General features: G+C 44.6%; 1 protein-coding gene across 1 annotated transcript in view; it reads left to right on the plus strand.

Moving 5' to 3' along the window:
* The first annotated feature begins 12,008 nt into the window (after positions 1-12,008).
* LOC126482210 (repetin-like) overlaps positions 12,009-14,879 on the plus strand; it is a 78,626-nt gene continuing 75,755 nt past the window's right edge. Inside the window, exon 1 of the mRNA XM_050106189.1 lies at positions 12,009-12,043. Within this exon, the coding sequence (XP_049962146.1) occupies positions 12,009-12,043 (35 nt within the window). The remainder of the gene's footprint in view (positions 12,044-14,879) is intronic.

Consider the following 14,879-nt stretch of genomic DNA (forward strand, 5'->3'; position numbering starts at 1 on the left):
TTGTTCCGAAAAGAACACGGCTGACTGTCTTGTCCTAGATGTCATGCAACCTACAAGTCGTACTGCGGCTAATTCAATTTACTATTGATTTGGTGTATAAGTTTATAGTATTTTTCCGCAAGTTTAATACACACAACAGAAACTTTAGTCATCAATAATGTAGTCACCTTCACTATTTACAACGGTCTGCCAACGCTGGGGTAACTTTTCGATTCCGTGACTGCAGAAATCTCGTGATTTTGAGCCGAAGAACCCATCGAGCCTTGTTCGGAGCACTTTTTCATTCCTTGGAGATTGTTCAAAAGAGAGCGGAAAAGGCGAAAACCTGAGTGTGCCAGATCAGTTCAGTAAGGTGGATGCGGAATTACTTCTCAAAACAACTTCGTATAAAGTTTTTTTTTAGTCAGTCTAGCAGAATGTGCGCGGGCATTATCGTGCAGTAGCATACCTTCAAGCAGTTTTCCTGGTTTTTGATCTTGGATTTCGTCTGCAAGACCTCTCAGTTGTTGACATTAAATGTCAGAGGAGACGGGTACACCTCGGCAAAGCAATTCGTAGTACACCACGCCGTCACCCTTCCTGCAGATGCGTAACGTTATCTTTGTGGAGGCGCGCCGGTCTTCGTACGGGGAGTTGCTGCTTTTGTTCAGACTCAGCGATACCTTTCTTCTCATTATGTTAGCATAAAGACGCTACTTCTTGTCACCAGTAACGATTCAGTACAGAAATGGTCAGTGTTATTCACGAGCCAGTTGATGACGAGCAAGCAGAGATGCTCATATGGCCGCCCGCTGATTTTTGTGATTTTGACTGAGAGCCTGCGGTACCCAAACACCCGATTTTTGAACCTTCCCCATTGCACGATAATGTCGCGCGATGCTGGAAATGGACACAGTCATCACATTTATCCACTTAGCACTCCATTTGCTGTCGTGCACAGCTCCACTCACTATCACCAACGACGACATGACAGTATTGTTGTGGTCTTCAGTCCGGAGACTGGTTTGATGCAGCTCTCCACGCTACTCTATCCTGTGCAAGCTTCTTCATCTCCCAATACCTACTGCAACCTACATCCTTCTAAATTTGCTTACTTTATTCATCTCTTGGTCTCCCTCTACAGTTTTTACCCTCTATGCTGCCCACCAATACTAAATTGGTGATCCCTTTATGACTCAGAATAAGTCCTACCAACCGATCCCTTCTTCTAGTTAAGTTGTGCCACAAATTTCTCTTCTCCCCAATCCTATTCAATACCTCCTCATTAGTTATGTGATCTACCCATCTAATCCAGCATTCTTCTGTAGCACCACATTTCGAAAGCTTCTATTCTCTTCTTGTACAAACTATTTATCGTCCATGTTTCACTTCCATACATGGCTACACTCCATACAAATACTTTCAGAAACGACTTGCTGACACTTAAATCTATACTCGATGTTAACAAATTTCTCTTCTTCAGAAACGCTTTCCTTCAATTGCCAGTCTACATTTTATATCGCCTCTACTTCGACCATCATCAGTTATTTTGCTCCCCAAATAGCAAAACTCCTTTACTACTTTAAGTCTCTCATTTCCTAATCTAATTCCCTCAGCATCGCCAGACTTATTTCGACTACATTCCATTATCCTCGTTTTGCTTTTGTTGATGTTCATCTTATATCCTCCTTTCAAGACACTGTCCATTCCGTTTAACTGCTCCAAGTCCTTTGCTGTCTCTGTCATCGGTGAACCTCAAAGTTTTTATTTCTTCTCCATGGATTTTAATACCTACTCCGAATTGTTCTTATGTGTCCTTTACTGCTTGCTCAATATACAGCTTGAATAACATCGAACATCGGGGAGAGGCTGCAACTCTGTCTCACTCCCTTCCCAACCATTGCTTCCCTTTCATGCCCCTCGACTCTTATAACTACCATCTGGTTTCTGTACAAATTGTAAATAGCCTTTCGCTCCCTGTATTTTACCCATGCCACCTTTAGAATTTGAAAGAGAGTATTTCAGTCAACATTGTCAAAAGATTTTTCAAAGTCTAAAAATGCTAGGTACGTAGGTTTGCCTTTCCTTAATCTTTCTTCTAAAGTGGGTCGTAAGGTTAATATTGCCTCACGTGTTCCAATATTTCTACGGAATCCAAACTGGTCTTTCCCGAGGTCGGCTTCTACCAGTCTGTAAAGAATTCGTATTAGTATTTTGCAGCTGTGACTTATTAAATTGATAGTTCGGTAATTTTCACATCTGTCAATACCTGATTTCTTTGGATTTGGAATTATTATATTCTTCTTGAAGTCTGAGGGTATTTCGCCGGTCTCATACATCTTGCTCACCAGATGGTAGAGTTTTGTCAGGACTGGCTCTCCTAAGGGTGTCAGTAGTTCCAATGGAATGTTGTCTACTCCCTGGGCCTTGTTTCGACTCAGGTCTTTCAGTGCTCTGCCTTTCCTTAATCTTTCTTTTTAGGTGAGTCGTAAGGTCAGTATGACCATTGTAAACTCAAATAGCAACAGTGAGCTACAGCTAAAATATGACAGTCGATAAATCGTAGCCGGAATACCAACATGCAAAACAAAAACGCTACGAACGCTTGCACCAACCTAATATTAGCCTCGGAAAACACAACATAACTTCCTGCCAACCCGGATTCCGTTACCAGGGCTTTCAACCGCGAGCAGTTACGTAACAATGATCCTCCAATAGAGGATGAAGGTCAGCAGTCGGACAATATAATGAACTGGAAAAAACCTCGTGATTCTGTAACCTCCCTCTCGCAGTCACTATTAATATACAGCCATCGCAGTATCCAGTGGGTAACTGCAGGTTGCCTATAGGCTTACAGGGGCAACAAAAATGTGATTTTCAATATTTCGTGTAATTTTTGACCGAATTTAAAAATTTCAAATGATATCATGATCTCGTTAAGAGGTGAAATATTACGTCAAAAGTTTAACAGTAATAAGACGAGTATTACACTTAGAAACTGTGGGTTTACCTCGAGACAGCGTAACTGATGGCGCGCAAGTATCTGGACTGAATCGTCCAGTGTTTCATAACCAGAGCATTTAGCGACTTCCAACAAACTTTACACACAATTTCAAACCTTGCCTAAACTTTTTCTCGCTTACACGCTTAAAGTAAAATGTTTAACGCATTAACTCACCTGTAAACTCAGGCGATTGAAGTTCGATTCTTTAAAGAATCATGTTTTTACTGGTATTTTACTGAGCCTCAGCTGAAAGTTTTCTTTACGGCGTTCGGACATGGGTAAACGGTGATTAACACAGCGAACACGCTTCGTACAGACCCTGTTACCTAAAACAGAAACTTGTCTCTTTTCTTTACGAATATTAAAGCCAGCAGTAAGTCACCAGTTCTTCAATGTAAGCAAAAGACTAACTGAAGCGATAACTATTCATACCGTTTACCTCGTTTATTGACTTCGTAACACACTTCCTAAGGATGGCTAGAACCTACCATGTTCATATCAGCAGTTAAATTCAGTTCCACTTTCATAGTGAGATTTGGATTTGCTTATTGCTTTTCCAAATAAAATTACCACGTTGTAAAAGTTCGTGGCAATCTTAATAATTGTTCAGGTATAGCCCGCCAAAGAATGCTACTGCTTCAGAATGAGGATACTGATTTGTCCAAGTCTCCATGATTAAACCGAATGATCATTTCTAGTTGCCCTAACACTGGGCGGAAAACTTCCAAGCTCTGTACAACGTGTCTCAAAAGGTACGCTAGAAGTTCAGTGTATTAAAACACCAAAACCAATTAAGATAGCCACACCAAGTTTGGTTTATGTGACAAACTCATGAAGTTTTGTCTGTGTGTGTGATCCAGTTTGTCATGAGTGAAGCATAATAACAGCGGCTCAAGAAAAGGCTGTGTATAGAATGGTTTATTCAAACCAATTCGGACAGGCAAGTTCAAACGAATTTCCAAAAACGTTGTTGGAAGCACTATCCTTGCGGACGTCGATACGCCGATGGCACAGATATTTTGTGCAGACAGGAAGCGTTGATGTGAAGCATCATGCTGTACGACGTGGAACAAATGAAGCCGACAAAGGACGGATGCGGTGGGGTTTTCATCGTTCACTGCAGATGTCTCTTCGGAAATTCGGAGGGCGTTGCAGGAGCTATATCCGATCGCGCATCGTGTGCTCTGGAAACGTTTGCAGATGTACCCATACCGACTGCAATTTGCTGCACACATTCAAACCAAACTACAAGTCATAACGTACGAAATTCGCGGCGAACGTTCTTCGCCGTTTAGGGGTGGATGAAAAGTTTCTAAACAATCTAGCATTTTTCGACGAAGCAACATTCCACGTGTGTGGCAAGGTAAGGAAACACAATTATCGAATCTGGGTCACAACCAATCAGCATATTATGACGGAAGAGATACGTGACAGCTCAAAACTGAATGGGCGGTATTGTTTGATGGTTGATCGCATTAAGGGACCATTTTTTTTTGGTCAGGCAAAACAATTCTTCATATGCTGAAGTAGTTTGCGTTACCACAGCTGGTTGACCACTAAGACATAGTTCTTCTGCAATAAGACGATGCACCATCACAATGGGCTCAGAATGTACGAGATGTTCTACAGTCTGCTCATCATAAGTACAATTGTGAACGCAAACGCGATGACTGGACAGCTGGTGTTGTTATGTTCTTGGAAGTATGTCTTAGTTATGTATTAGATATCTTATTACTAAGTTACGTTAAATGAAACATTAAGGTATTCTTATGTATTGACAGCTATCAACGTTTTCCTTAATGACGTTTTAGTTTTGTAGTTTTTGTTTCAAAAAATGGTTCAAATGGCTCTAAGCACTACGGGACTTAACATCTGTCATCAGTCCCCTAGAACTCTTCGCGAGATATACGTAGGAGGGAGCAATATACTGCTTGACTCTTCGGTGAAGGTATGTTCTCGAAACTTTGACAAAAGCCCGTACCGAGCTACTGAGCGTCTCTCCTGCAGAGTCTTCCACTGGAGTTTATCTATCATCTCCGTAACGCTTTCGCGATTACTAAATGATCCTGTAATGAAGCGCGCTGCTCTCCGTTGGATCTTCTCTATATCTTCTATCAACCCTATCTGGTACAGATCCCACACTGCTGAGCAGTATTCAAGCAGTGGGCGAACAAGCGTACTGTAACCTACTTCCTTTGTTTTCGGATTGCATTTCCTGAGGATTCTTCCAATGAATCTCAGTCTGGCATCTGCTTTATCGACGATCATTCCATTTTAAATCTCTCCTAATGCGTACTCCCAGATAATTTATGGTATTAGCTGCTTCCAGTTGCTGACCTGCTATTTTGTAGCTAAATGATAAAGGATCTATCTTTCTGTGTATTCGCAGCACATTACACTTGTCTACATTGAGATTCAATTGCCATTCCCTGCACCATGCGTCAATTCGCTGCAGATCCTCCTGCATTTCAGTACAATTTTCCATTGTTACAACCTCTCGATACACCACAGCATCATCCGCAAAAGCCTCAGTGAACTTCCGATGTCATCCACAAGGTCATTTATGTATATTGTGAATAGCAACGGTCCTATGACACTCCCCTGCGGCACACCTGAAATCACTCTTACTTCGGAAGACTTCTCTCCTTTGAGAATGACATGCTGCGTCCTGTTATCTAGGAACTCCTCAATCCAATCACACAATTGGTCTGATAGTCCATATGCTCTTACTTTGTCCATTAAACGACTGTGGGGAACTGTATCGAACGCCTTGCGGAAGTCAAGAAACACGGCATCTACCTGTGAACCCGTATCTATGGCCCTCTGAGTCTCGTGGACGAATAGCGCGAGCTGGGTTTCACATGACCGTCTTTTTCGAAACCCATGCTGATTCCTACAGAGTAGATTTCTTGTCTCCAGAAAAGTCATTATACTCGAACACAATACGTGTTCCAAAATTCTACAACTGATCGACGTTAGAGATATAGGTCTATAGTTCTGCACATCTGCTCGACGTCCCTTCTTGAAAACGGGGATGACCTGTGCCCTTTTCCAATCCTTTGGAACGCTACGCTCTTCTAGAGACCTACGGTACATCCCTGCAAGAAGGGGGGCAAGTTCCTTCGCGTACTCTGTGTAAAATTGAACTGGTATCCCATCAGGTCCAGAGGCCTTTCCTCTTTTGAGCGATTTTAATTGTTTCTCTATCCCTCTGTCGTCTATTTCGATATCTACCATTTTGTCATCTGTGCGACAATCTACACTCCTGGAAATGGAAAAAAGAACACATTGACACCGGTGTGTCAGACCCACCATACTTGCTCCGGACACTGCGAGAGGGCTGTACAAGCAATGATCACACGCACGGCACAGCGGACACACCAGGAACCGCGGTGTTGGCCGTCGAATGGCGCTATCTGCGCAGCATTTGTGCACCGCCGCCGTCAGTGTCAGCCAGTTTGCCGTGGCATACGGAGCTCCATCGCAGTCTTTAACATTGGTAGCATGCCGCGACAGCGTGGACGTGAACCGTATGTGCAGTTGACGGACTTTGAGCGAGGGCGTATAGTGGGCATGCGGGAGGCCGGGTGGACGTACCGCCGAATTGCTCAACACGTGGGGCGTGAGGTCTCCACAGTACATCGATGTTGTCGCCAGTGGTCGGCGGAAGGTGCACGTGCCCGTCGACCTGGGACCGGACCGCAGCGATGCACGGATGCACGCCAAGACCGTAGGATCCTATGCAGTGCCGTAGGGGACCGCACCGCCACTTCCCAGCAAATTAGGGACACTGTTGCTCCTGGGGTATCGGCGAGGACCATTCGCAACCGTTTCCATGAAGCTGGGCTACGGTCCCGCACACCGTTAGGCCGTCTTCCGCTCACGCCCCAACATCGTGCAGCCCGCCTCCAGTGGTGTCGCGACAGGCGTGAATGGAGGGACGAATGGAGACGTGTCGTCTTCAGCGATGAGAGTCGCTTCTGCCTTGGTGCCAATGATGGTCGTATGCGTGTTTGGCGCCGTGCAGGTGAGCGCCACAATCAGGACTGCATACGACCGAGGCACACAGGGCCAACACCCGGCATCATGGTGTGGGGAGCGATCTCCTACACTGGCCGTACACCACTGGTGATCGTCGAGGGGACACTGAATAGTGCACGGTACATCCAAACCGTCATCGAACCCATCGTTCTACCATTCCTAGACCGGCAAGGGAACTTGCTGTTCCAACAGGACAATGCACGTCCGCATGTATCCCGTGCCACCCAACGTGCTCTAGAAGGTGTAAGTCAACTACCCTGGCCAGCAAGATCTCCGGATCTGTCCCCCATTGAGCATGTTTGGGACTGGATGAAGCGTCGTCTCACGCGGTCTGCACGTCCAGCACGAACGCTGGTCCAACTGAGGCGCCAGGTGGAAATGGCATGGCAAGCCGTTCCACAGGACTACATCCAGCATCTCTACAATCGTCTCCATGGGAGAATAGCAGCCTGCATTGCTGCGAAAGGTGGATATACACTGTACTAGTGCCGACATTGTGCATGCTCTGTTGCCTGTGTCTATGTGCCTGTGGTTCTGTCAGTGTGATCATGTGATGTATCTGACCCCAGGAATGTGTCAATAAAGTTTCCCCTTCCTGGGACAATGAATTCACGGTGTTCTTATTTCAGTTTCCAGGAGTGTAGATAAGGAACTACAGTGCAATCTTCCTCTGTGAAACAACTTTGGAAAAAGACATTTAGTATTTCGGCCTTTAGTCTGTCATCCTCTGTTTCAGTACCATTTTGGTCACAGAGTGTCTGGACATTTTGTTTTGATCCACCTACCGCTTTGACATAAGACCAAAATTTCTTAAGATTTTCTGCCAAGTCAGTACATAGAACTTTACTTTCGAATTCATTGAACGTCTCTCGCATAGCCCTCCTCACACTACATTTCGCTTCGCGTAATTTTTGTTTGTCTGCAAGGCTTTGGCTATGTTTATGTTTGCTGTGAAGTTCCCTTTGCTTACGCAGCAGTTTTCTAACTCGGTTGTTGTACCACGGTGGCTCTTTTCCATCTCTTAACGATCTTGCTTGGCACATACTCATCTAACGCATTATGTACGACGGTTTTGAACTTTGTCCACTGATCCTCAACACTATCTGTACTTGAGACAAAACTTTTGTGTTGAGCCAACAGGTACTCTGAAATCTGCTTTTTGTCACTTTTTCTAAACAGAAAAAACTTCCTACCCTTTTTAATATTCCTATTTACGGCTGAAATCATCGATGCCGTAACCGCTTTATGATCGCTGATTCCCTGTTCTGCGTTAACTTTTTCAAATAGTTCGGGTCTGTTTGTCACCAGAAGGTCTAATATGTTATCGCCACGAGTCGGTTCTCTGTTTAACTGCTCAAGGTAGTTTTCAGATAAAGCACTTAAAAAAATTTCACTGGATTCTTTGTCCCTGTCACCCGTTATGAACGTCTGAGTCTCCCAGTCTATATCCGGCAAATTAAAATCTCCACCCAGAAATCACGGAAAACCTAAGTCAGGATGGCCGGACGCGGGATTGAACGGACGTCCTCCCGAATGCGAGCCCAGTGTGCTAACCACTGCGCCATTCCGTTGTTGATCGACTCGTTCTCAACGTAGCAGATTACAGTTCGAGAACTGAAATGTATTTCTCGGATTCGGACAGTGAAGGAGCTAAGAGCTCACCAGACGACTGTACCTTCAGTGGCTTCAGTATTCAACAGTACGGTGATATCACTGCGGTATGCTCTTGCATCACACATTCGAAGCTCGCTCAGAAAAAAATATGTAATTTATGTTAGGTCTGTCTGTCTGGTCACCAAAGAAGCGTGCGGTAGTGCTGGAGTTTCGCCGAATATTATTTCATTCTCTTCAGAAAGTAAATGACATTCGAAGCTATCTCTTCTTACGTCTGAAGTGCAACGTCTCACACCATTGCAGGTTAGTTGGACCAGTTGGCCGGCCAGTGCTGTCCTCGTCGAACGCTACGGGAAAGCTGTTATCCCGCATTATCGCTCAGTCTATGTGCATGTAACACAGCGTAAAACGTATCCATCCTTATGATCGTACTTGACTGTACTGGGCACAAACTTGGCTTCCGCCCCACGTAAAACGATATCCAGTGAGATTCAAGCGAACGTGGAAGAATACATGGTGTAATGTTTACATCAGGTTTCAAAAAATGGTTCAAATGGCTCTCAGCACTATGGGACTCAACATCTTAGGTCATAAGTCCCCTAGAACTTAGAACTACTTAAACCTAACCAACCGAAAGACATCACACACATCCATGCCCGAGGCAGGATTCGAACCTGCGACCGTAGCAGTCGCGCGGTTCCGGACTGCGCGCCTAGAACCGCTGGACCACCGCAGCCGGGACATCAGGTTTATTCTTATGATGATCCCAGTGTAGATGTGGTGTTTCCATACCGCTGGACTAGCAAGGGTGGTCCAGTTCCATGGTCTGCTAGGTCGCCTGAGGTTACACCAAAAGACATCTTTCTAAGGAGGGAGGGGGGGGGGGGGGGTATGTCAAGAACAGATTTTACCAAACAGCTGTCAACCACATCGATGATTTAAATAACCGAATCGTTGCTGCCATTGGCACAGTTGATGGGGCTATATTGCGCTGAGTATGGATAGATCTTGAAAATGGACGGGATGTCGTGTGTGCCATCAAAGGCGCACAAGTTGAAAATGATTGAATGGCATAAAAGTTTGGTGGGAGACTGTGTTACATAAGCAAAACATGGGTTGAATATACAGGGTGATTCAAAAAGAATACCACAACTTTAGGAATTTAAAACTCTGCAACAACAAAAGGCAGAGCTAAGCACTATCTGTCGGCGAATTAAGGGAGCTATAAAGTTTCATTTAGTTGTACATTTGTTCGCTTGAGGCGCTGTTGACTAGGTGTCAGCGTCAGTTGATGCTAAGATGGCGACCGCTCAACAGAAAACTTTTTGTGTTTTGAGTACGGCAGAAGTGAATCGACGACAGTTGTTCAGCGTGCATTTCGAACGAAGTATGGTGTTAAACCTCCTGATAGGTGGTGTATTAAACGTTGGTATAAACAGTTTACAGAGAATGGGTGTTTGTGCAAAGGGAAAAGTTCTGGACGGCCGAGAACGAGTGATGAAAATGTAGCACGCATCCAGCAAGCATTTGTTCGCAGCCCAGGAAAATCGACTCGCAGAGCTAGCAGAGAGCTGCAAATTCCACAATCAACTGTATGGAGAGTCCTACGAAAAAGGCTAGTTATGAAACCTGAACGTCAACTACCCGATGCGATGGATCGGCCGCCAGGCAGCCCGTGACAGAGCACTTCATCACTGGCCTCCAAGAAGCCCTGATCTTACCCATTGCGATTTTTTCTTATGGGGGTATGTTAAGGATATGGTGTTTCGGCCACCTCTCCCAGCCACCATTGCTGATTTGAAACGAGAAATAACAGCAGCTATCCAAACTGTTACGCCTGATATGCTACAGAGAGTGTGGAACGAGTTGGAGTATCGGGTTGATATTGCTCGAGTGTCTGGAGGGGGCCATATTGAACATCTCTGAACTTGTTTTTGAGTGAAAAAAAAAACCTTTTTAAATACTCTTTGTAATGATGTGTAACGGAAGGTTATATTATGTTTCTTTCATTAAATACACATTTTTATAAAGTTGTGGTATTCTTTTTGAATCACCCTGTATTAATTAGTTTGGATGCTAAAACAGATAAAAGTAGCGCCGCATCTTTTGAGATGCCCTGTATTTTGTCAAGATCGGCAAACTCTCTACTTTTCTTTATGTGCGACTGTACAGCCTACGAGTATTTCACGGGATACCTGGCCAACTGCCCTTGATTCACATGGCGCGTAAGCAGTAGCGCTCGGGTATTGTCTAACGAAACAGTTTGACAATGCCTCGTATCGAAAAGGGCGCGCTCGGCACCAAGAGTTCTAGAGAACTAGTGATGCGTATGGGGTACGGCTGTATACTACAGTACTCCTAGCCCGCCCGGTAAGCTGTGCGGTCTAAGGCACGGCTTTCAGGAAGGGAAGGAGCGCCTGGTGAACCGCCCAGTCTGTGGATGGTTTTTAGGCGGTTTTTCATCTGCCTCGGCGAATGCGGGCTGCTTCCTCTTATTCCGCCTCAGTTACACTATGTCGGCGATTGCTGCGAAAACAAGTTCTCCACGTACGCGTACACCACCATTACTCTACCACGCAAACATAGGGGTTACACTTGTCTGGTGTGAGACGTTCCCTGGTGGGGGGGGGGGGGGGGGGGGGGTCCACCGGGGGCCGAACCGCACAATAACACTGAGTTCGGTGTGGGGCGGTGGAGGGGTGAAGTGGACTGCGGTAGTCGTCGTGGGGTTGTGGACCACTGCGGCTGCGGCGGTGTCGGAGCCTCTCCGTCGTTTCTAGGTCCCCGGTTAACATACATACATACAGTATTGCTAACGGTGGAATCTCATACTTTTGCGTTAAGAGGATATAACTTTCATTAGTAAGCATCCAATAGAAATATGGACGCATCTCTGAAGTGTCATCTTTCATTATTATGGGACACACACAAACAAACACGCTCATACACAGTAATGGCAGCTACATAAGCTATCAAATCTTTGAAAGTAGATAGGTTTTCAAATCTATCTTAGCTTTTCGACCTGACGATAGCCGAAACTTTGAAACGTTTCGCAAAGAAAACAAACTCTGCTGTCGTTCGATAAACATTTGGCCAATGGCAAGGGCTTTCTCCCTCTCAATTCTGCTCAGTCGAGTAATTTTTTCCTGAGTTCGTAATGTGAACGGTGAGAAATGCAAGCTATCACGCGTAAACAGTACTAATGACGACTGTTCCGTATATATAGCAAGATGCTTTTTCATCCAACAGATGCGGCTCGAGATTGTGTTATCGAGGTTGTCGGTTGTCTGCCTGGTGAGGTGGTTTATCAGCTGCCTTGCCCTCTCCTGGCACGTTATCGCAGGGTTCACTGCGCTGGACATGTGGGTGAATGTCTAAAGATAGCGGCAGCGGCAAGCGGGGCAGGTAAGTCCCCACCGGCTGGCCTTGACACGGATGAGTGGCGGAGCCGCGGAAACCAAACAAAACACGGCGGCAGCACCTCCAGCAGGTAGCAGGCAGGGCGCACAGTGTGTTCCGACGAGCGGCTGCCGGGATGCTGCGAGGTGCATCGGCGCTCGCAACACAGGCTGTTCCGCGAGTCGGCAGCCCCTACTGTTAAGTGGCCTGTTCAAAAAAAAGAGCCAGGCCTCCCTAGTTCTGAGTCGTTAAAATTCGGTTCACTTCGGTTCAATCGTGTTTCAGCGTCCGGCCGCTGCCAACCTCAGTGACGTAGAGATGGGCAAACTGAAACACGTAACTGTTTCGAAACAAATGAAACAGTACAATGTAATGTTCCGATACGCTGTTTCGAAACAGTGAAACAGTTTGTGTTTTGTAATCTAATAAACCTACACATTTTATCATCTTGAATGTCTACTGTATATAAGTATGTCCATATAAACACAAATGAGTTGCGAGAGCGCTAATCATATCCCAGAAAGTATGAAATTATCACTTAGGCGTCTTGGCAGTTTCGTATTTCCTGCAGCAAAGGCGCTGCTTTCGTGTCGTGTGACTTTCATACTTTTCAATTGGCTGAGGACAGCCATAGCTGAAGACAGAAGAACCACCACGAACGGAACTGGAGGTGGGAGCGAACTGCAGAAACAACGGATATTCTAATGGGAGTCCCACATTCCCACATCCTGATAATTTCCATCTACACAAAGAGAATCATTGTCGATAATAGGCACAGTGACTATAGACTCACAAATAACGCAAAATGATTCGAATAAATAAGAAAATATAACAGAAAATTTTTTTATCTTTCAAAGTGTTTCGAACCGTTACTATAAATTCACCATGCTTCCCAGCCCTTCCCGTACACCATTACACTATCAGTGATTTGTCAAACAGATTGCTTGCAATTATACCTACATCAAATTTATGTATATGTCTAATAACTGTCACTCTACGCCTTTTTTTATTCAAAATGTTGTAGGCTTACTTGCGTTTCTGAATATGATTACTGTACATGAACTGGCAAGCGTATGTTATAAAAAAAAAGTGTAATTTAACTGAATGATTTTCACATATTTATTATTTTGAATGTGAATAGTATGCGTTGTTTTATTGTTTGGTTAGTGTTTATAAAGCAGATGTTACGCCATTTCGAAACAGGACAGTCAGCTAGAAATGAAGCTTTATTTTCGGATATCTTAAGCTTCATGCTATTGCTTGTCAAAAAGATTTCGACACTTTTGAAAGAGTTTCATGAAGTGGTATGTTGTGTTTCAGTACCTGTGCCGAGCCCGAATCTCGTCCGACACAGAGTGGAATGAAACATCACTGTTTCGATACAGTTAGTCCGTTCCAAGCACAGGTGGACTGAAACCGCCTTATCTTGAAACAACGATACAGTTTCTGTGTCTGGCTCGAGATCGAATCTGGTCCGAGACAGGGGCGGAATGAAACACCACTATTCCGAAACAGTGAACCACAACCGTTCCGAAACACTGAAACAGTTCCACGTATCGATACACTGTATCGAAACATAGAAACAGTGGCCAAGTCTACAGTGATGTAATACTGAACTGTGCGTAGCCATTGTAAAGTGACTGGTGAGCTTCGCTACGTTCCTTAGTGAAGTTTTACACTGCATTATGAGTGACGAAGAGGTTCCTGGCCCATCGCGGGCAACGCCAAATACTCCATCCACTCCTCAGAGAAGAGCAAAGGGTATCACACTACGGAGTCGAGAAAGGAAAATAATTAGTAATGTCGTTCAATGCTGCGAAGAAGAGACCAAAAATAAAAAATTGATCCACCCTCTTTCGCAGTCAGTAACACGAACAGTTGCTTATACAGGGGTGAGCGTCAGTTCCGTGAAAAGAATGCGTAGATTTTTCTAAAGACAACCCAGGAAAATCACCAGAAACTCCCGGCAAAAAAAAGGTAAATTTCAGTTAAATTTTTCAGTTCGACATTGCTTTGAATCTGCCGTACCGCTTGTCTGAATTACTGTAGTCGTTTTGTTTGTATGGTGTGAAAGAATTTCTTGTCCTCCAATAAGCATATAAAATTGAGTCTAAAGCTGTAAATTAGTCATATCAACGCAATTCGCTGTGTAGCTGTACCGAAGGTGACAAGCACGAATCCTGTTGCACCGGCCGGCCGAAATGGCCGTGCGGTTCGAGGCGCTGCAGTCTGGAACCGCGGGAACGCTAAGATCGCAGGTTCGAATCCTGCCTCGGGCATGGATGTGTGTGATGTCCTTAGGTTAGTTAGGTTTAACTAGTTCTAAGTTCTAGGGGACTAATGACCTCAGAAGTTGAGTCCCATAGTGCTCAGAGCCATTTTTTGTTGCACCGCAATTTTTTTTAATATTAATAGCAAGGACTGTTATAATCATTTTTACTCATTCAGTTAAATCTGACTGCATACTATGACACCAGGGACCATAACCTACTACACTATCAGTACTCTATAAGTGTTTTAAAAAAGTAGATTCTTCACCTGGAAACGTCTCCTTGTTACTTCTAACTACACATTCTTACAGTCGGACTATCTAACCCTTTTTTGATTCTCTTTTATTTAGGCCAAGATCTACTGGAAAAATCCAGTTGGATAATTTCGACAGGACTGTCGTAAAACAAACAATCGAAGATTTTTATATGGTACAGAAGATTGCTCCCAAACTTCGTCCTGTACAATAGACGATATCATTATTAACAGTGCCGAAACGGACAGTAGCGACGAACATGAAGCACACACAGAAGAGGAGTACAATGAAGGTGATTCTGAGTGATGTATTTGAGGG

This window comes from Schistocerca serialis, chromosome 5 (assembly GCF_023864345.2).
Source record: "Schistocerca serialis cubense isolate TAMUIC-IGC-003099 chromosome 5, iqSchSeri2.2, whole genome shotgun sequence".
Taxonomy (NCBI): Eukaryota; Metazoa; Arthropoda; class Insecta; order Orthoptera; family Acrididae; genus Schistocerca; species Schistocerca serialis.